This window comes from Serinus canaria, chromosome 21 (assembly GCF_022539315.1).
Source record: "Serinus canaria isolate serCan28SL12 chromosome 21, serCan2020, whole genome shotgun sequence".
Taxonomy (NCBI): Eukaryota; Metazoa; Chordata; class Aves; order Passeriformes; family Fringillidae; genus Serinus; species Serinus canaria.
This window is the reverse complement of record NC_066334.1, coordinates 3,736,125-3,756,110: the sequence shown is the minus strand read 5'-3', so window position 1 is coordinate 3,756,110 and position 19,986 is coordinate 3,736,125. Positions and strand designations below refer to the sequence as shown.

Genomic DNA, 19,986 nt, shown 5'->3' with positions numbered 1-19,986 from the left:
AGGCTGCTCCACACCTCATCCAACCTGGCCTTAGACACTTTTGGGGATGGGGCAGCCACACAGCTTCTCTGGGTAACCTGAGCTAGGGCCTCACCATCCTCCCATGGGGAAATCTATGCCCAACACCTAATGAAAGTTTTAGTTTTTATTCTACAGTTTAGAACCCATCTTGCAATGGACCTGCTTTGTAAAACTCTTGTAGCAATGAGCGGAGCTTTCACTCCATCAGTTCCAAGCTTTGTGTGCAGAAGCCCCATTCTGAAGAACTCCAACCACTCAGGCTCATCACTGCATTCAACAGAGCAAAGCCAAGCTTGCACACACAGGGAGCCTGGAAAGCTCTTTTTATCAGTGTGCTGCCCTCTGTAAACATTCCTAGTTAACCACTCGTGTGCTGGGAAGAGCTGTTTCAGGCACAGCCCTCACCATGTCTCCTGGCCACATGCCTTGGCCTCATAGCCAGACATTCCCATGGTTTCCAGACTGAACCACGGGGAGCAGAGCTGGGCTCTGGCAAACTTCAGTGCAACTAACGCTGTGTCCAGTGTCACCTCTCCTTGGCTGCCAGCCCAGCAGCAATGAGGATGTGTTTTTCCAGGCTCTTCTCACACCCAGCTGTAATAATAAACACCACCAAGGACTCAAATCCTGTTAGAGATGATACTCAGGGTGGGTTTTTTCCTGATCCAAGCAAAAAAACTGCATCACTATGCTGCTGGACCAGCCACTGCAGTTTTTCCTGTCCCTTAAGCCCTGCGAGACCTTGTGGAGGCAAAAGCCATCGTGAACCAAATGAAACTTGTCACATCACCTGGCGTGACTCAGCTCCACAGCCCTGCCTTGGGGCCACTGGTGTTCAGGATGCTTGGGAAAGCCCCGCTGCTTCCCTGCATCTCTCCCTACCAGCACAATCCCACATGGAGCTGATGGTATTTTCCACTGACTCACCTGCCTGTGATACCTCCCCCCTCTAATCAAAGGGCAATTCCAAGAGCTGCGCTATAAAAAGAAATAATTATTAAACATAACTGCATTTTTTTTCCCCTTGGATGGATTGTTTTGCATTTTTCCGCTTGGCCCCTGGCTCAGGCAAATTCGCCCCACTCCAGGTGGATTTCCCACTCTCCTTCTCCACCTTCCTGTGTCAGACACAAACCCGACATCCCAAGCAGCTCTGGCAGTCAGGAGACATAACAGGGAATTGTTTTCTCTGTAAGAAAGGGGGGGAACACGGACTTCACACAGTGACTGTCACCAAGCTGGCGCAGGGAGAGCTCCGTGCCCGAGCCATGTCACCCCCCTGCAGAGACCCTGGGGACTGTGAGCACAGAGGGGACATTCATTACCTGGTTCCTCAGGTTGCCACTCCACAAAACTGAATATTGGCCAGGAATGGGCTTTTCAGTGGCAGTGGAGCAGGATCAAGGAAGGGGGGCTCGCCTTCACCGCTTGGATGGCTGCAAAACACCTTCCTCTCTCACACACACTCTCTGTGGGATAGTGTATTCAGATCCATCCCTTGGGCTCCTTTCCCTTTCCAGCTCTGCAGACATCCCAATGTGGAGATTTATCTCTGGCAGCTCAAATCTTCCCCCTGCAAAAACTCCCTGCTCAGTCCCAGGCTGGGACTTCTCTAGGTGATTATCCAGCCAGGTATGCAGGGTACAGAGCACAGGAATGTCAAGGTGGAAACTGGAGCCTCACCAGAGCCACCAGCAGGCAACAAAAAGGGCCTTTCAGAGGAGCATCTGATGCACTGCTGTGTGCAGGGGTGCCAGGGGCTCACATTATCCTGCCTTAGAAATTGCTCACTGGCACATTTCCCTGCTCTTTCCTGCTCAAAGGCGCTCAATATGTATGTTAAAGGCACCCGTGGAAGCCTGGACATGTTCCTGGATTCCTCCAAAACTTCCCAACAGTGAGGCAAAAGCACTGCTCCAGCTGACCCCTGGATACCCACAGGTGGATGGCTTGTCCTGAAAGAGGTAAAGCCCATCCCTGGGAGTCAGGTCAGTAGAGCCACCAGACTGCACATTTATATTATATTGTAATATTATTTTATTATAAAGCCATGGAATGATAGGACAAGATGAAATGGGATCAAACTGGCAGAGTGTGGATCTAGATTAGATATGAGGAAGAAGTTTTTCCCTGTGAGGGTGGGGAAGCCCTGGCACAGGCTGCCCAGAGAAGCTTTGGCTGCCCCATTCCTAGAAGTGTCCAAGGCCAGGCTGGATGGGGTTTAGAGCAAACTGGGATAGTGGGAGGTGTTCCTGCCCATGACAGGGAGTGGGATGAGATTGTCTCAAGGTCTCTTCTGATTCAAACTATTCTGGAATTTGATGATTTATCGAGTTAACAGCTTCATCACAGATGAATGCTTGCCCTTTCCATTAGCCCTTTCCCTCCCTTTACCAAGCTTCTTCATGTCCCTGCAGTTTTCTTTGTTTAAACTCTGTATTTATCCTAATGTATGAAGGGCTGTAGAGCATGGGATATTCATTCTTCAGTGGAAGTCATGTGGCCAAACCAATTCAGATGACATGATTTTAAATAGCATTATAATATTTTAGAAAGATGCCATATTGCAAATTCCACATGAAATCGTATATACTTTGCATGTTGTAAATCCATTTAAATGTATTACTGACATATATGAGATGTCACAGCTGTCACAATGTTAACAGTGAATAAACACCAGAAATATAATATACATCTATGTATAAATGTAATGTATAATGGAACATGGCAGGGCCCCAGCTTTGCCCCCAGGATGAAAGCCCATCCCAGCCAGCTCCACGATGGGCTTCCTCAGATCCCATTCCCAGCCCACACACACTGCTCTGTACTTTTCTCTCTCTTCCTCATGCCTTAGTTCCTGCGCCCCAATTTAGAGTCCCTGCCGGGCTGCAGGCTGGGAACCTGCCAGGCAAGTGGGAAAAAAGAGGAAAAGCAGCAACTTGGGAGGCATTTCCGCACGCTACCGGTGGGAGGGTGTGACCTGCCAGCCCCTCCTGGCGGGGTGAGGATCCGGTGTCCCCGGGGCTGCGGGACCTGGCGGTGCCGGTCCAACCAGTCCAACCACCGTGCCAGGTCACCGGCTGCTGCTTCGAGCACTCGCACGTCTGCAGCTGGAAAACTGTGTAAATAAAGCCACTGTGTTCACAGTAATAACAGTAAATAACCTGCTGCTTCCTCCTGGAGCTGCTCCGGGGCTGCTGCATCCCATTGGGAAAGTTCTGGTTTGGGCAGGACTTGGGAATAGGAGAGCCAGGGCTTGAGGAGGACACAGCTGGAAGAGAAGGGCTACAGTGGTGTTGTGCAGCTGGTTATTTAAAAGCTCAGCAGAGATTAATCTAGCTGTTAAAAATTAGGAGCAGGTGGTGAATGAGAGCTGTTGTCCAAGAACAGGAAAATGCTGGGAGATCAATCACGAGCAGTGATAAAACTCCAAGGAAACCTTCTTACCTGGATAGGAGGCTTTGTCACAGCTCCAATGTCCTGGCTGGATGGAGTGGAGCCACTCGTGCTCTGCTGGTGCTCGTGGTGGTGTCAGGTCGGGGCAGTGGGAAGGTAAACAGGGGCTGATGTGGGGACAGCTGCTGGGAGAGTGGCAGAGCAGGATGTCCCAAAGGTGGTCTGCAGTGAGGGATCCCGTCAGGCACTGCTGCATCCCCTGGGCTGAGCAGGCGAGGGCTCGACCACACTTCCAGTACTGGCTTTGGAAAAGCAGCACAAGGGTAAAACTCCTCCAGGGAAAACACTGAAAACAGGTGAATTAATGACAGGCACATTCCCAAATTTTCAGCAGTCCTGAGCAGTAAACCAGCAGCCTCAGCAGCAGCCCTTGACACCAGTTTTTGGGGAGATCACCATCACCCACACTCTGTGACCCACTCCATGCCAAACCTCACCAACCTCCTGATGATTGATTCACCTGTTTGGGGTACATCAGTTTAGCTCTTTATCACCAAAAATCCAGCCTGGGGAGATCACCAACTAAAGCTATGGGGTGAGTCAGTGTAGAGGCAGGAAATGTCCCAGACTCACCCGTTTCCCTGCTGTGACCTCTCAACCCCATTCCTGATCCTCAGGTTACTGGGGCAAGGCTGTGGCACAGCAGGTAAACCCAGCTTCTGTTGTAATGTCACCCAGAGATGATGCCAGCACCAGCACAGCTGGGTTACACACCAGCAGGTGCTGGGGACAGCACCCTCTGTGGGGTACCCGGCCATCCCCCACAACACCCCATGTCCCCACGTGACATTGAGATATTTGCCTTTCTCAGTCTAAAGTCCTCGCCAGAGAAAAGGCTCTGGTGAGCACAAAAGGCTGCACAGCAACGTGTACGGCGCAAAGTGCACCAAGGAGGGCGATCACACCTACCACAAACACAGCCGGGGCACAGGAACTCGGGGACTGCTCACACGGTGGCAGCAGCGCAGCACAGTCTGCACAACCAGCACGGCGGGGATGCAGCAGGGACGGGGCTGATGGGGGATGCAGGAGGGATGAGGCTGGTGTGGGAATTCAGCAGGGACGGGGCTGATGGGGGATGCAGCAGGGATGAGGCTGGTGTGGGAATGCAGCAGGGATGAGGCTGGTGTGGGAATGCAGCAGGGATGAGGCTGGTGTGGGAATGCAGCAGGGATGAGGCTCCTGCAGCCTCCACTGCCAGTGAAGAGCAAGTCAGGGGGACAAAGCCACCAAGAAGCCCTCCCTCAGCCCAGGCCATCACAGGCACAGGGAGTTTGGCCCCTCTGCTTGCTGTGGCTCAGGTGAGGGTGGTGACCTGTGCCACCCTGCACAGGGTCTGCCACAGTTCCCATGGCACAGGGCAGAAGCCTTGCCAGTACTGGTGTGGCACTTGACACGTTCCTGGCTCCCAAAACTTTTTAAACCACGGATGGGATGGATGAGCATGCACACCCCATCCCCTGCACAAAGGACAACACCAAATCTCAGCAGGGAACCACTCCAAGTGCAGCAAATCCCACCATGGTCTGTGCCCAGCTCATGTTTACTGTGCTCAGCAGTTGCCCTTTAATGCCACCTGTAGTTCCCACTAATGCTGATTCCAGCTGCAGGTGATAGAGTTGGAGAGCCAGCTGGCTTCTCCTGAGTTTTTCCTATTTTTCTTTGTCCCAGCTCTCCCCATTTCACACTATGGTGGCTCTTACCTGCTCTGCAGCTGCTCCCAAACCCAGGAGGCTGTTTCTGCCAGAAGAAAAAAATAGAAGAAAAGGTATATCTCTTGATCTGTACCCTGATTATAGGCTTGAAACTCTTTGCAGGTTGCCTTTGCTCCAGCCTACAAAACAGCCATTGACCCCAAAATGGCATCAGGCCCCACTGGAAGTGCTGGCACAGCACACAGGTGACCAATGTAATCTGAATAAAAGTAACAATAATAATTTATCAACCTCTACATTGGTAACAGTAATTTATCTAGTTGGAGCACAACACTTTCTGATTTCTCCATCCTTTCTGCAGTTCTTAGTCCTTCTCATATTTTCCATTTCCGAGCAGGACATCTCCTGGCTGTCCTTACTTACCTTAAACCCTTGAAATCCCCATTTCATATGGATGCAGACAGTCCCAGCCTCCTGCCAGCATTCTTGCATCCAGGAGCAGGCATTTGGCTGGGAGTTGGTCCTGGGAAAAGCTGGCCCAGCCTTCTCCTGAATCCTCCCATCATCCTGCCCCCAAAATTCACGTGGCCACTCAGGGTGTTCTGTACCCTGGTGCCATGACAGAGATGCCAACACCCATCCAGGCTCTCCAATTAAACCACATGGAGTTCATCCATACTTTAAAATAAGCTTTATTTAGATCTTTTATAATTTTATATTTGCATCCATGCCTTCAAGGATTCTCCCCCGCTCACAGGGGGAAAAGTTAAATCTAATGTTACCCATAATTCATATGCTATTTAGCAAAGTTCTCTTTTAAATAAATCATCCTCTTAGTAATTTTTAGAATTACTTCCTAATTTACAAAAAAGCTGAAATGCAAAGGAAACTACTTGATAACAAGGAGATCGCTCATCTGTTCTGGTGGTTTAGAGTTTAAATTATAAAAACGCAAGGAGAACAAAGGAAAAAAAAAACCAAAACAACAAAATATATAAAAATGCTTCTCTGCAGAGAAAAGATGCCATGGGGCAAAGCCTGCCCTGCCACCCCAGGAGAGCCTGGGGGGACTGGTCCCTCTGTCACCCCCTCCATGGCCTCTCTGCATCATCCCTTGGAATGGAATATACAGCGCGAGGGCATCGGTTTAGTTCAGTGATTTAAGACAAAATACCCTTTTTTTTCAACCAGGGCGCATGTATCAGAATTAAGAAAAATAATACACTATTATAGTTCATTAAATAAATCTTAATACATTTTTTTTAAGAGCTTAAAATTATACTGTAAGCATTAAAGCATAAGGTACTTATCTTGGCATAAGCAGAGCGCGGCACATGTTAGTGGAGAGGGGGAGTGGCTGCCGCACCGGGGGGTGGTTTGGGGGCATTTCCAAGGAGTTTGGAAAAACAAGCTCCACCTGTGCTTCCAAATCACCCCAGAGCCAGAAAAACCTCCCTAGTGGGGACTCGTACCGATTTCCCCAGCCCCCTCTGACGGCAGTAACACTATGTGAGCAATCTCTCGGGATATGGGATATCTGGGATATCACCTTTCTCCCAGCTCGTGCCGGATCCCCCTAAATTTTACTTGAAGCAAAGGGTGAGCACCCCCCAAAAGCAGGGAAAAACAGTGGGCAAAGCTCCCACCAGCTTGCCCCCATCTGATCTCCCGGCATGTGTTTAGGTTTGCGTTTTCCAAGGCGTTAAGTGCTCCTGGGGCAGCTGAGGGAGCCTGGGCTGGGGGGGTCCACAGCCCCAGTCTCCCCCAACAGCAACTTCCCAGGACAGTACAGTACAAACACCCCCTTCCTCCTCCCCGCCCCATCCCAACTGACGTGGAAAAATATAAAAATCCCAAAACTTCTGCAATAATTTAGTTAGAATAGCTCCTCTGGGTTTGTGCAAATAAATTAAAACAACTAAAAAGGAACGTTAAAACACTTATTTCCAGACCGGCAGGCGTAACAACCAGCCCGGGTTGCCTCCACGGGGCTCGGCCAGGAAGACATCACAGCGAAGGAGATTTTCTTGTTGTTGTTTTTGTGTGTTTTCTCTCTAAGATCCCTCAGCTGGGCAGGTCCTTTGTCCCCAAGCGAGGACAATCCCGCAGGCTGGGCTCCGGAAAACAGCGGTTTCGGACAAGAGACATCACAAGCACAAAGTGCACAATATTTCTCGTATTTACAGAGACACAGCAGTCCTTCAAGTTTCAAGTTTTGTCAAAAGAACAAGAAAAAAGAACAAAAAAACCCTCCCAAAACAAGAAAAAAAAAAAACCCAACCCAAACGGACAAACTGAAGCGACAACAAAGGAGTTACCGAGATGGAAAAAAACAACAAAAAAACATGGAAAAAAGGGAAAAAACTGAAGTTACGACACAGCTGCATCGCTCCCAAGACAACAGGTAACAGGTCCACAGGTGGGACGGGCTGTGGGATAGGGATATGTACATGTGCAGGGCCGGGAGAGGCTCTGGCGCCGTCACCAGTCCGCGTCCTCCTCGATGTAGTAGTCGGGGGCCGTCCCGTCGAAGAGACCGGGATCGAGGGACTTGCGCTGCTTCCCCCGGGCAAACACCCTGGAGATGGAGCCAAAGCCCATCTTCTCTTTCTTCTTTTTCCGTTTTTGGTCTTCCAGGTCTTCTAGAGACTGTGGGAGGGAGGAGAAGACACAAGTTTAGGCATCCAGGTTTTCCTTTACCATTTTTCCCCTTCACTCACATCAAGGGTGAGGGGGGACCATGTGGTCCCAGTCCCAAAAAATTTGGGTCCAGGTCCCAAAAAGTATTTGCAGCCAGATCCAAAGTAATGTTAAGATCCTGGGCCAAAATACAATAATATTCCTAAAACCTGTGTGGTGGAATTTGCAGTGTAATTGGGCCCTCTCTCCACAGCTCTGGGATTTTGGCCTCTTTAATTCAACCGGATCAGGATTCCAGCTCTGGGAATAAATAGTCAGAGCATCTGTCTGGTTTGCTAAAATATCCCAGTGTTTTAGGGCCAAAAACAGAAGAATAACATGCTTTGGCTGGACCTTATAAAAATCAACACCGCGATAGGCCTGAGCTCAGTGAATGCCTATGGCATTACCTGGACTTTGGGGCAAATTATGGGAATAGGAGACATCCCAGACTTACAATTCAGGATGACTTCCATTCATCCCAAGTCATCATGCCTCTGACCACCACCCCCAAGTACTTTCTAGCACAGGAAGGGGTCTCACAAACAGGATTTGAGAGGATTTGTGCCCTACCTGTACGATTGGATTGTGCAAGTTCTTCTGTACCGGTCCAGGACTGTCCCCCTATGGCACAAGGAGATGGATCCATTGAATCAACCCTGATATAGCCCAAGACCCTCCACCCCCAGGTCAAAAGGCAGCGTTTGTGCAGCTGAACTGCAGTGGGGCTGGGATAAACCCCAGAGCAGCAGCTTTTCAGGTCAGCCAAGCCCCAGCATGCCCCACCCTAGAAACCCAATGCTGTTTTGGGAAGCAGAGGCCCATGGAATGCCCAGTGCCCACCTCCCCAGGGCAGGGCACCAGGGCCCCAGCAGGCAGGCTGGGAAGCAGAGGCCCATGGAATGCCCAGTGCCCACCTCCCCAGGGCAGGGCACCAGGGCCCCAGCAGGAGGCTGGGAAGCAGAGGACCATGGAATGCCCAGTGCCCACCTCCCCAGGGCAGGGCACCAAGGCCCCAGCAGGCAGGCCCTTACGTTGCAGAGCGAGTGCGTTCGATGCCGGGGGGAGTTGATGTCACTCGGAGTGGACGACCGGTCCCCTTCGGCCGCCGAGGCGTCGGAGATGATGGACGGCTGCCGGGAATGGCAGGGGCTCACTCTGACTGCTGCAAGGCAGGGGGAAACAGGGAATTAACACCAGCAAAGCCTCTGATGCACTTCCAAAAGAGCATGGGACTCTTAATCCCAGCATCGTGGGTTCGAGCTGCACATTGGGCACCAACTGTTCTGGTCTCTCTGAGTGTCACTGAGGGAACCCCTGCCAGCCCTGAGATAGTGAACAATGGGGGGGTGGGGGGTGGGGGTGTACTCTCTTGTGCCCCCGAGGGTACAGAAGGCAACCAGGCTGATCCCCAGGGGTAGGGAGGGCAGCCAGGCTGACCCCTGGGGGTACAGAAGGCAACCAGGCTGATCCCCGGGGGTATGGAAGGAAGGCAGCCAGGCTGATCCCCATCCCCAAGGGTACAAAAGGCAGCCAGGCTGATCCCCAGGGGTATGGAGGAAGGAAGCCAGGCTGATCTCCAGGGATACGGATGGCAGCCAGGCTGACACCTGGGGGTACAGAGGGCAGCCAGGCTGATCGCCTACAGCAGAGGAGAGAGACACTCCTGGAACAAGAGTGGAATATGAAGGGGTCGACTCTTAGCAGGGGTTAATCCAAGGTTTATTCTAGGAGCTCCAGGGAGCCCCTACCACCAAAGAGGGCCTCCTGCTGACAGCCCCGGGAGAGGTGCCAAGGTTACATTTAAAGGGAGGTGGAAACCTAAAGTAGAAAACATTTTGCTAACCAATAAGTGACTCTAAAGGATGGATACTGGGGATAGGTATTTAGAACAGCGTATTGAGAAACACTTGGGGGGCTGACCCCTAGCCTCTGACTAATCACTCGACTTCCTAGACTGAAAGTTCTAGATGGAGGGGATGGGATGCTGAGCGATTGACAGAGAGCCAGGGTGGGGATTTGGGGATGATCTCAGCAAAGGAAAGGGATTACACAGTTAGAGGGAGGGGGTACAATCTGGGGCAAACCATTTGGGAAAAATACGTGGATACAAAACCAAAGCTATTACAAAGTATAAAAACACACTACAAGAGGGAGGGGTGATTTTGACCATCTTCGCTCCCCAGAAGGGGCTTGGCATTGAGAACTTGCCATCCGTGGGGTGCCCACCTTGCCGGTCCGCCGAGTGCTGGGGGTGTGAGTGGTAGAGGGTCTGCTGGCTCTGCCGGATGGCGGCGGTCAGCGGGAGGTCAGCCTGCATCACCCACTCCTGGTTGCCGTTCAGCACCGTCTCGCCCGGCATGGCCAAGGAATGGCGCTTGGGCACATCCTTGGTCAGCGTAGCCAGGGACTGCTTGGCCTGGGAAGCACATTGAGGTGGTGGTGGTGGAGTGGGAAAACCCGTGAACATCTCCCAGAGCAGCAGAACAAGCAGCAACACACTGTACAGCAAACCCACCCTCCCCTGGGCAAGCAAAGATCCCAGCTGTGCCAGGGATATCAAGATATTTTTGAGTGCTCCCCATGCCAAGGATACCAAGCTCTTTTGAGAGATGGAATATTTTCCTCTCATTTTTGCAGCACTGCAGCCACTGCAGCAAGCACTGAGATCTGTATAAGTGATCCAGCTCACCATGGCCAGCTCGGCCTCCAGCTCCTTCATGCGGTTGTCCTTCAGGTCGAGCTGGGAGCGGAGGGCGCTGGCGTGGTCCGTGGCCTCCTTGGCCTGCCGCCTCAGCTCCCACTTCTCCCGCTCCAGGAGATCCTTCTCCTTGGCCAGGGCTTTCACCGCGTCCTCGCTCTCCTGCTGGCACAGGGGTGGCCATCAGGAAGGGAAAATCTAAACTTGGTCACAGCTCCCTTGGGGACCACCCAACCACGAGCAGTATCTTAGGTGTCACAAGAGCCCTGTGCTGGCAGGAATGTCAACTCTTTTTGGGGAGATCCAGAATGCAGCCGGTCCCCAAAAAGAAATGCTCACTGTGCACCTGGTTAAAATCACATCAAATCCCCCAGCTCTGGCTCTCTTTCCTCCATTTAACCTTAAACTGCCGTGGTCCATCCCAACCCCAGCAGGAGCCCAGCTGGGGCTTTAGAGGGATTTACAGGTCTCACACTCAGCCCTCTGTGCCACAAGAGCTGGGTGCTGGGCCCTGCACTCACTTTCCTGTGCTGCTCGTAGTTGCGGATGAAGTCCCGGAGCTGCTCCTCTCGGCTCTCCAGCGTGGCGTACAGCTGCTGCATCTGGCTCACCAGGTCTGTCTTCTCCCCCTTCAAGCGCTTGCGGTCGGCTTTCATGGCTGTGGGAAGAGAGGATCACTCCAGCACAGGAGGCATGGCAGCCCTCTGACTCCATCTCTTTTATTTTTCAAGGAAAAAGCACCAAAATGACAATCCTGGGGGTTGGGCTGGGAGGAGATGGCCAATTCCCCCACATTGCTGCACCCCTCAAAATGCCCATCATGTCACCACTGTGCCTCCTCATCACTGCCCATGCTCCAAGGGGCAGCTCAGACCTTGGAGAAGGAAGTTTGGGAGCAAAACTGCAGCCTCAGGGCCTGGCGGAGGAAAACCTGCTGCTCCTTTCCAGGATAAATAAACCACAACCAGTTTATTTTTAGCAGTGAGGCAGATTCCAGAGCATTCCCACGAGCCCAGGGCACGGCTCTCTGAGTGTCCCCTTCCAGCTCAGGGATGCTGTGTTGGGATGAGGGGATGGAACAGAGGCACATGGGATGTGATGGGTGTTTCAACAGCCCTGAGAAGAACCCAAAACCTTCATGTTTTCCCTCCTCACTGCACCAGTGAGGGATGCTCGCTGACCACTGACCCCGGGACAGCCATGAAAGGCTGGAAATCCAGGGAGAATTCCAGAAATCTCATGTAGGACAAGGAGTTTTGGTCACTTCTGTACATCAGTGCTTTACCCAGTACTGAACCTGGTCCTTGGCAGTGCTGCAGAAGTGCCCTGTGGCTCCCTGCTCCAGATACATCCCAGCCCACCAAAATAATGCCCAGTTAGGAATCAGATCACAAATATGTCATTGTAGATTCCTGCTTTTCCACCCTGAGCAAGTGCTGCTAAGTCAGGGATGCTATGAAACACCCTCTGCCCCTCCAACTGTCCCTGCACTCATTGTATTGAATCATTGAGTCTTGCAAATTGTTGTTTGTATTATAAAAAAAATCCTAAATGCCCCCACAACTCTCCAGAAAAAACCAAAGCCACCAGGGGCTGTGTGTACTCCAAAAGCTGCCAGAGATGATGCAGCATCATGAGTGGGACCTGTCTCCATGCACACATCCAACCTTTCTCCATCAGATTACAGAAATCACAGCAGCTGTTTCAGCCCACACTGTGTTTTCTACCCCCTGCAATGAATCACTTCATCTGGGAGTTAAACTGCAAGTCAGGAACCTTTGGGCTCCTCTCAACACGTGAGGATAATAAAAACAATGTAAGAAATACAAGCAAACTGTGACTGTGGCACTCTGAAAGGGGAATTAATTTCCTTCATGCACCTCCTTTGGCTGGGAACCCTCCAAAGGCATTTCCACCTGTGTGTAAGCAGGGAGAGCACCTTTATTTGTGTGCAGTGAAGCCCCCAGTGAGAATTAGCTGACAGCAGGGATCACCCAGCCCTGCAGATGTGCTGGGATAGACCCCAAAATCAGAGCAGCCCCCCAGTCCAGCTCTGTGTAGCTCCCACATCCCACCCCAGCTTGTGGCAACCACAGTCTTGAGAAGAGGTTTATTCAGCTGTGAACTTCTGTGCACAGGTTTTACTCTACTTTTTCTACCATTTCTTACTCTAAGTGTGTGCTGGGAAGATGAACACTAAATTAAGTACTTGGAATGGAGCTGTAAGGAAAGGAGGGGGTTTGCAGGTGAGAGAAGAAAAAGATGAGGGAGAAAATGAGACTAAATAGTGGAGGAAGAGGGAGGTGCTTTGGACTATAGAGATTTTTTTATCTGTTAAAATCCAAGAGATGAAACTCTTTGGACCAGCTATTCTGCCAGTAAGCACTGGAGATAAATCAGAACAGCGAACACCAGAAAATGAGGTAGGAAATGCTGCAAAAATTCACATTGTCTTGTGACAAGGAGCTCTTGGGAGTCTTTCTTGCCCACTTCAATGAACACAACTCCTCCTGGGACAGCTCAGCCTCTTCCGACACCAGGACTTCCCTTACTTTATTCCCATCTTAGGAAATTCCTACAGAAACCCTCTAAAAACAATCACAACCACACCCATGTCTTTGAAAAAGCCCTTTCCCACTGCCTGTGTGTACTTAACCACCACCTTCCCCTGCCCAATTCTTTCACAGGAACTAAAAACTTGCTAAAAAAGAAAAATTAATGATAAGTTGACCAAACTTATCATTGGTACTGGGGTGAGGTCCAGACCCCACAGACACATATGTATCTATATATGTAAAAATTTAATTTCCTCAAGGATACTCAGAGGCTCTTTCAAAAGTTTAAGTCACATTTGCCAATCTCTGATGCTGGAGGCGACAAAAGAAAAAAGAATCCTAATGAACTTAATTAAATAGTGAGTCCCCTATAGCATACAAACTCCTTTAATTAGTAGCAGTGTTCATGGCCTTTAAAGATTTACAGAAAACACTTAATCATTTGCCAATAAAACAAAGAAAATGCTCTGAAGTACTATTAGAAGCAGGGTAACTATATCCCAAGGTTGAATATGTTTTGATATACTAATATTTACCAATATTTATGCCAATGTATCAGTATTACAGGAAGATTATGAGGTTTGGGTATTGAAAGAGCAGATTTTTTCCTATTAACCCAACAGGACAATTTACTATTCACTGCATTTCATATTTGAGAGATTTGCTGAAATTAACACACTTTTTTTTGCTCCCCTTTATTACTCTCCTTCCTCCAAGAACGATTAGCTCCTAAGCTTAAAGAAGATTTATCAGTCATTTGAGAACTTCATTCCAAGCCAAATTAATAGGAAATTAATTGAAAAAGGCAGGAGAAAAATAAAAAGTGAGGCAGAAGTGAGCTGTGAGGGCTGCCAGCAGCTCCTGGACCGAGCCCCACTTGCTGCAGCAGCTTAATTTGTCCTTAGCAAACAAGCCCAGCTAATTACTCAGTGGGGGAAAACGAGCCTTTGCAATCCATGGCCAGCCAAGGAGGGATAAAGCAGATTTTCCCTGGCTATCGTGTCCATCTGAGGAGGTGAAATGGCTTTTTCCTTTAATCTGATGATCCAAAGCCAGGTTTCTATATCCCAAACCCCCACAAGTGTCCAAATAAACTCCCCCAGCCCATTGGCACAGCAGACTCTGGACAAACCTCTGACCTCTTCATAAACTCAAGAAAAGAAGCAAGAAATCCTAAACCCAGACCATGAGTGGAAAGTACTTCTCTTACTTGCATTATTAATTTTCCCCTCCCTCCAAAGCACGTGGCAGAAGGAGAGGGGGGACCCAGCAGCCCCCCTTGCACTCACAGCTCAGCACCAGCCTTGGCACCAAGGGGTGGGGGAGATGGGTTGGGATGAGCTGGGTGAACCCCCCCAGCTCTCAGCACCATCCCCACCTGCACCAGGCCACCCTGCCCTGTTGTTATTTGAGCTTTCACCTCCTGCCACTCGATCCTCTCTCAGTCCTTTGGGAGAAGAGTGATGGACACAGACGTAACGGGACCAGCTCTGAGCTGGGCTCCTCCTGCAGCCACAACAATTAAAAATCCACCCCCTCAGCACCTTTTATTCCCAGCTCTATGTCAGCAGCCAAAATGCTGTTGCTCCACTGGGAAGGCACAGCCCTGTCTGGGACAGCAGCAGGGCTGGAACCACCCGGTGATGCCACCACTGGAAGTGTCACCAGCCCGTGGCCCCAGTCTGATCCCATCATCCAACAGCTTCCAGCTGGGAATTAGCTCCTGTATCCCAAACCCAGGCATCTCCCCTCAGGATTGGGGGCTGCTCTAAATACTGCCTTCCCTCTTTGAGATTAATAGTGTCAGATTAAGGGGATATCAATTACAGAACATCCCCATGTGCAAGGGACCCATAAGGATCACTGATGTCCAACCCCTGGCCCCACCATCCAGCCAAGGTTCCCTTGGAGGACATTTGAGCAATAATTAGTGTAACTACCTTGATAATGTGATATTAGATGAAAAACTACTGCTTGAAGCATAGAAGCAGCATCTCTGCCCAGTATTATGCTCCTGGGATGAGGCAGCAATGCCCACCCACCAGAGCACTGGCAGAAGATGCAGCACACCCTTGAACTCCAAAGAGCAGCTTCCCATGACTCCCACCCACTTCCAAGTCCTTCTCTCACCCCACACAATGTGAATTTTCATGCCAGGAACAGAATCAGAGCTGACTTTCTCACCTACTGAATAACACACTCATTTTCTAATGCAGGGCAGGGCATCCTTGGGGAGCCTGGCTGGAACCCCAGAGATGCCCTGTGCAACAGGAACGTGCAAACCCATCCTGTCCCATTAACATTTACTTAATTTCTCCTGTTTCTTCCTTGCAGCCATGAAATCCAATATTGTTACCATGACTAACCCATAAAATCAGGATGGCAGTGCTGCTCCTTGCTTTGCAATTAGAGCCACGTGGGGTCCCTGGGGCAGCTGTCACCAGCAGGAAGATCTTGATGCTGAAAACATCAACATTCCATGGTGTCAGGCAGAGCCAGCACTCACTCCTGGGGGTGTGGAGGTATGGAGCAGGCAGGAAATTAGAGCCCAATGTGAAATTTCAGGAAAAAGTGAGGTGAGGCAATTCTCCATGAGGGAGTTTAGCTGGTAACAGCCAAGGGCTTTGCAAACCTGACCCAGCAGTCAAGGAGCTGATCAATGACCTTTGAAAACTTCAGATGGGTCTTCAAAGGAGAACAAGAGGTTTTCTGTAGAGATCCTTGTCCTTATAGTGGAGATGGCTTCCTTGGCTGGGTCCATGGCTGGGACATCCATCAGTCAGGACATCCATACATCAGGACGTCCATCCAGTGGGACACCCATCTTCTGGAACACCCATCTGCCAGGTCACACATCCTTCTGGGATATCCATCTGATGCAACCCTCATCTTCTGGGTCATCCATCCACTGGGACACCCATTTCTTGGCTACCCAGCCCCTCATTGCAGCAAGTTGAGGGTGCTGTGGATCTCTGTAGGAGGCTTTCCCCAGCTCAAATACTGTTCCTGGGGAGTCACAGCTTTGAGCTGAAGGTGAGAGAAGGAGAAAACCAGGCTACAACCCATTTATGGAGCAGACACAAAGTTGGTTCATGCCTTTCCAAGCAGCAGGGAAAGCCAGCCTGAGGTTTCCAGGCTGGCATCAAAAAGGAAACAGAAACCAGGTTTGCTCTCGGTGTGATAATCCCGCAGGCAAGCTCCAGCATATTGGATAAACCTTCCCAAAAATGGGGTTTCTGCCATTAGCCCACATGCTCGTGGATGTCTCCCAGCCAAGAGGCTCCTCAAGTCCCCCAGGCACTTGGGCACAGTCCCTGCCCACAGCAGGACCAGCAGTAATAAAGCTGTCTGCAACTTCTCCCATCAGGGATTTCCACACCAGAAATCCAGACCACATCCACACCTTTCCAGCCAGGATGGGGGAAATAATAACTGCACTCATGCTGGAAGCACAATTCAGAGTCCCAGCCGTGGCAGAAGGGGAGAGGGAGGTAGGATGTAGCACGATGGGATTTTAATTGGATGTTAATGGAATAAAAAATGTGCAAGAGATGGAATTAGCCCAGGAAAAAAGTGGAATAAAGACACACAAAGCACATGCTGACAGAAACAAAGGAACTGGTGGAGCTGCTCTTGCAGAGCACCCTGTGCTGGGCCAGATCCCTGCCCCCAGATCCCCAGTCTCTGCACAGCAAGGACTTGTTACACAGCACAGGGAAGATGCAGCACAGGCTTTTCAGCTTTATTCCTGTGCCAAATGCTGTTGAGAAGGGCTGGAAATGCACTTCTAAAGGGGGACAATAAACCCACCCTCCATGGAGCCCATCACAAACCAAACCCTGTGTGGTTGTGCAAAATAAAGGCTCTTAAAACCTGCTGCAGCCCCCAAAAGCAAACCTGACCAGCAAACCCCCTCTCCTTCCCTCTGCAGCATGGCCCAGCAAGCCAAGATCCATCTGAACCAGCTGCACTGCACTTCCAGGCTCAGAGCCAGCCATGCTGACAGCTTTCCATATAATTTATCTGCTAATGACATTCCACAGGACCCACCATGGATCGTGGGCTGCTGCAGGCACAGGGATGCTGCAGCCTCTGCTGCTGGGAGTGGGGCAGCCTTTGGTGAGGATGTGGGACTGGGGATGCAGGAATGCAGGCTGGGAGGAGGAGCTGCTCTGGCTGCAGGACACAACTGACACAGATCCCTGAACAACAGGACAGTGTGGCCAAGTTTCCCTGTGCTCCTGGCACAGCCTTATCCCACACTCAGAGCCATGACTTCCCCAGTGTGTCCATCAGCAGCTCCATCTCCCCTGGCAGATCCAGTCACCAGGCACCGTTTTTCCTCCACTTTTGGCTACGTTTCTCTCTGGACAATTTTTCACAGAAAGGAAAAAGGATTTTTTTCCCCCCTCCAGCTGCTGATCTCGTTTTCCAGTTATCCATCTCAGTCACTGCTGCCAAGCCTGCTCTGCTGCCCAGAGCCTCCAGCCCAGATCCAGCCTGGACAACTTTCCCAAAACCACAAAAGCTTCTCAATATTGCAGACCAGGGAAGGAACATCAATTGTAAAAACCTTCTTGCTGTGTGCCCATCCAAGTGCCAACTGAGATTTTCTCTTCCTAGCCACCACCTGCAGAGAAGTCCTGGAAAACCAAGCTCAGAGGCTTGAATATTGGCAAATAAAAGCCCAATAAACCCCCAACATTATATCCCTTAAATGCTCACCATTTTCAAGGAAAACTCACTTTTTCTCTGGACTATACTCCACAGAAGCACATACAGAAGCTTCTGAGATGACTTCTTACTCTTTTTTTTTGTAACTAGTACTATAATAGTTCTGCTTTTCTGCATTTTGCATTTATCAGCACTTCCCCCCTGCTCCATCCACACAGAGCAAATATTCCCTAATTAAGGTTTTTCTCCTCCAATTACAGTTCCATAAACCCAGAGCATTTCCTGCTGCCAGAGGCTGCACTGGTGGTGTGGGGGGAGGCAGCATTTTGGAGGTATTTTGTCTATTGCTGATTTTTAGGAATGTTTTTGTACATCAGAGAGTGATAACAAAATTTCCTGAAGTCCTTTCCCCAAATACTGACTCAGCCCAATTCCCTGTGCCTCAGAGCATCTCAGCATCCTGGACAGGGGGAGATGCAGAGGCCCCACAGCTCCCCACGTGCTGCTCAGCCTCTGAGCCTGAAAACTTTTGACAGCTTCTCCTCATAATCCTCAAATATGAGCTGACAAGTGCAAGTTACACTCGGTATGCTGGGGATTTCAGATGATATTTAGAGCCACGGCGCTGCCAGGGCTTGACGAGTGAGAGCCTTCCCTGCTCAGGATCATCCCCTGGCTCCAGCTAGCAAACCATCCTGCCTGGATTTATTGTCAGCTTGGTTTTAGAGCAGAAAAGCTGCAGTGTTGTATTTTGCTCCACACACCCCAGTCCCATCTGCCACAAAAGCCCCCAAAGGCAGGCATGAAGGAAGGAGGAGACCCTGAATGTCACCTGGAAATAACCCCATGTGGGACAAGGAAAGCTGCAGTCACCAGAAAACTCACAGCTTCCCTCCTGCAAGTCTGAGGGGCTCAAATCCAACCCAAAGCTCATCACCAGCTGCATTTCAGCTGCTGCCTTGGCTCTTCTCTACTGCTGTGGAGGAATTCCTTTGCAGAGCTGCAATCAGCCCTCACATCCCATTTCCATTTCCCAGCCCACTGCTGCACCCCAGTCCTTCCCAGCTCCACACCAACCCTTGCTGGGGCAGGAGCAGGGGGGTCCCAGGGAGACCAAACCCCCAGCAGGAGCACATGAGGAATGCAGAGCCCATGTGAAAAGGATGGATTTTCCTTCCCTCAGTAATCAACATTTTGAAAGTTGAGGGTGCTGGGGAGAGGTGCAGTTGAGGGAGGTGCAGCCCTTACCTGTGGAAACCCAGGGCACTGGGAATATTTCTGTGTCTGCTCTGGGGTGCCCTGACCCCCAGGGCAGCACTGACTCTGACCCTCATCCATGGAGAAAGTTTCCCAGACTTCAGGAGAGACTGGAACCCACAAAAGTGTGCAATAGATTCTAGAGAGCAGTGCAGGTGTGTCACTGGGTGAGAAATTGAGGGTTTGGGGTTTTTAGGATGTTGTGGATGGCAGCAAGGTGGAGGGCACAGGGTGCTGTCCTGGGTTTCTTCTTCATGCCTTCTTCATGCCTCTTCTTCCTCCTTCTCCATGGGTTTGGGTGGCATTTTGTAATTGGGCAGAAAAGTCTGCACTGCAGCTCTGTGGGATCAGTTCTGGGGTTAAAAGGGAAAATAATCCAGGTGTCAGCTCTTCATTGGACAGTTCAGTCTCACAAGCCCTTGGACCAAGAGATTGTTGGGCATTTTGTGCCTTGTAATGAAAAGCTGCTGAACTCCCAGCAGTGAGGCTGTTTGACTGATAAGGAATAATAAACACCTGAGTGTGAGCATGAACTGCTGTCTGAGTGCCTTCAGTCCAGACCCAGAGACACCCACAAGTGGTACCCCCACACTTACCCTGCAGAGCCTCCTTGGCACGTGCCAGCTCCTGCTCCTTCTGTGCCAGCTGCACCTTCAGCTCTGTGGCCGAGAGCACCTCTGGGGACTTGCTGCCATGGGTCTCCTCCAGGTCCTTGGTCAGCATTTCCTTCATTTGCCGGAGCAGGTGGACCTCCTCCTGCAGCTGGGCCACCTCCTCCCGCAGCAGCGCTGGAGGAAGAAGGGACACAATGTCAGGAAGTGAGAGCTGGCCCCGGCACAGCCCCAAACCCAAAGCCAGGGAAACGCTGCGGGGGCGGTGTGGGATCTTCTGAGCCCCTCGTCGAAGGGGGGAAATGAGGAATCTGAGTCCATGTTCTTAGAAGGCGAATTTATTATTTTATGATCTATATTATATTAAAGAATACTAA

At 50.6% G+C, this 19,986-nt stretch overlaps 1 protein-coding gene across 3 annotated transcripts in view; it reads right to left on the bottom strand.

Annotated features, from left to right (window-relative positions):
• Window positions 1–5,808: 5,808 nt before the first annotated feature.
• Window positions 5,809–19,986, bottom strand: part of LOC103820834 (kazrin) — a 91,953-nt gene continuing 77,775 nt past the window's right edge. For all 3 annotated transcript variants that reach the window (XM_030232756.2, XM_009095609.4, XM_030232757.2), the window contains exons 2-8: window positions 19,595–19,786; window positions 11,034–11,170; window positions 10,504–10,674; window positions 10,041–10,230; window positions 8,846–8,976; window positions 8,385–8,435; window positions 5,809–7,781 (exon numbers count right to left, since the gene is read on the bottom strand). In XM_030232756.2, coding sequence (XP_030088616.1) covers window positions 7,614–7,781; window positions 8,385–8,435; window positions 8,846–8,976; window positions 10,041–10,230; window positions 10,504–10,674; window positions 11,034–11,170; window positions 19,595–19,786 — 1,040 coding nt within the window. In that variant the 3' untranslated portion in view covers window positions 5,809–7,613. The remainder of the gene's footprint in view (window positions 7,782–8,384; window positions 8,436–8,845; window positions 8,977–10,040; window positions 10,231–10,503; window positions 10,675–11,033; window positions 11,171–19,594; window positions 19,787–19,986) is intronic.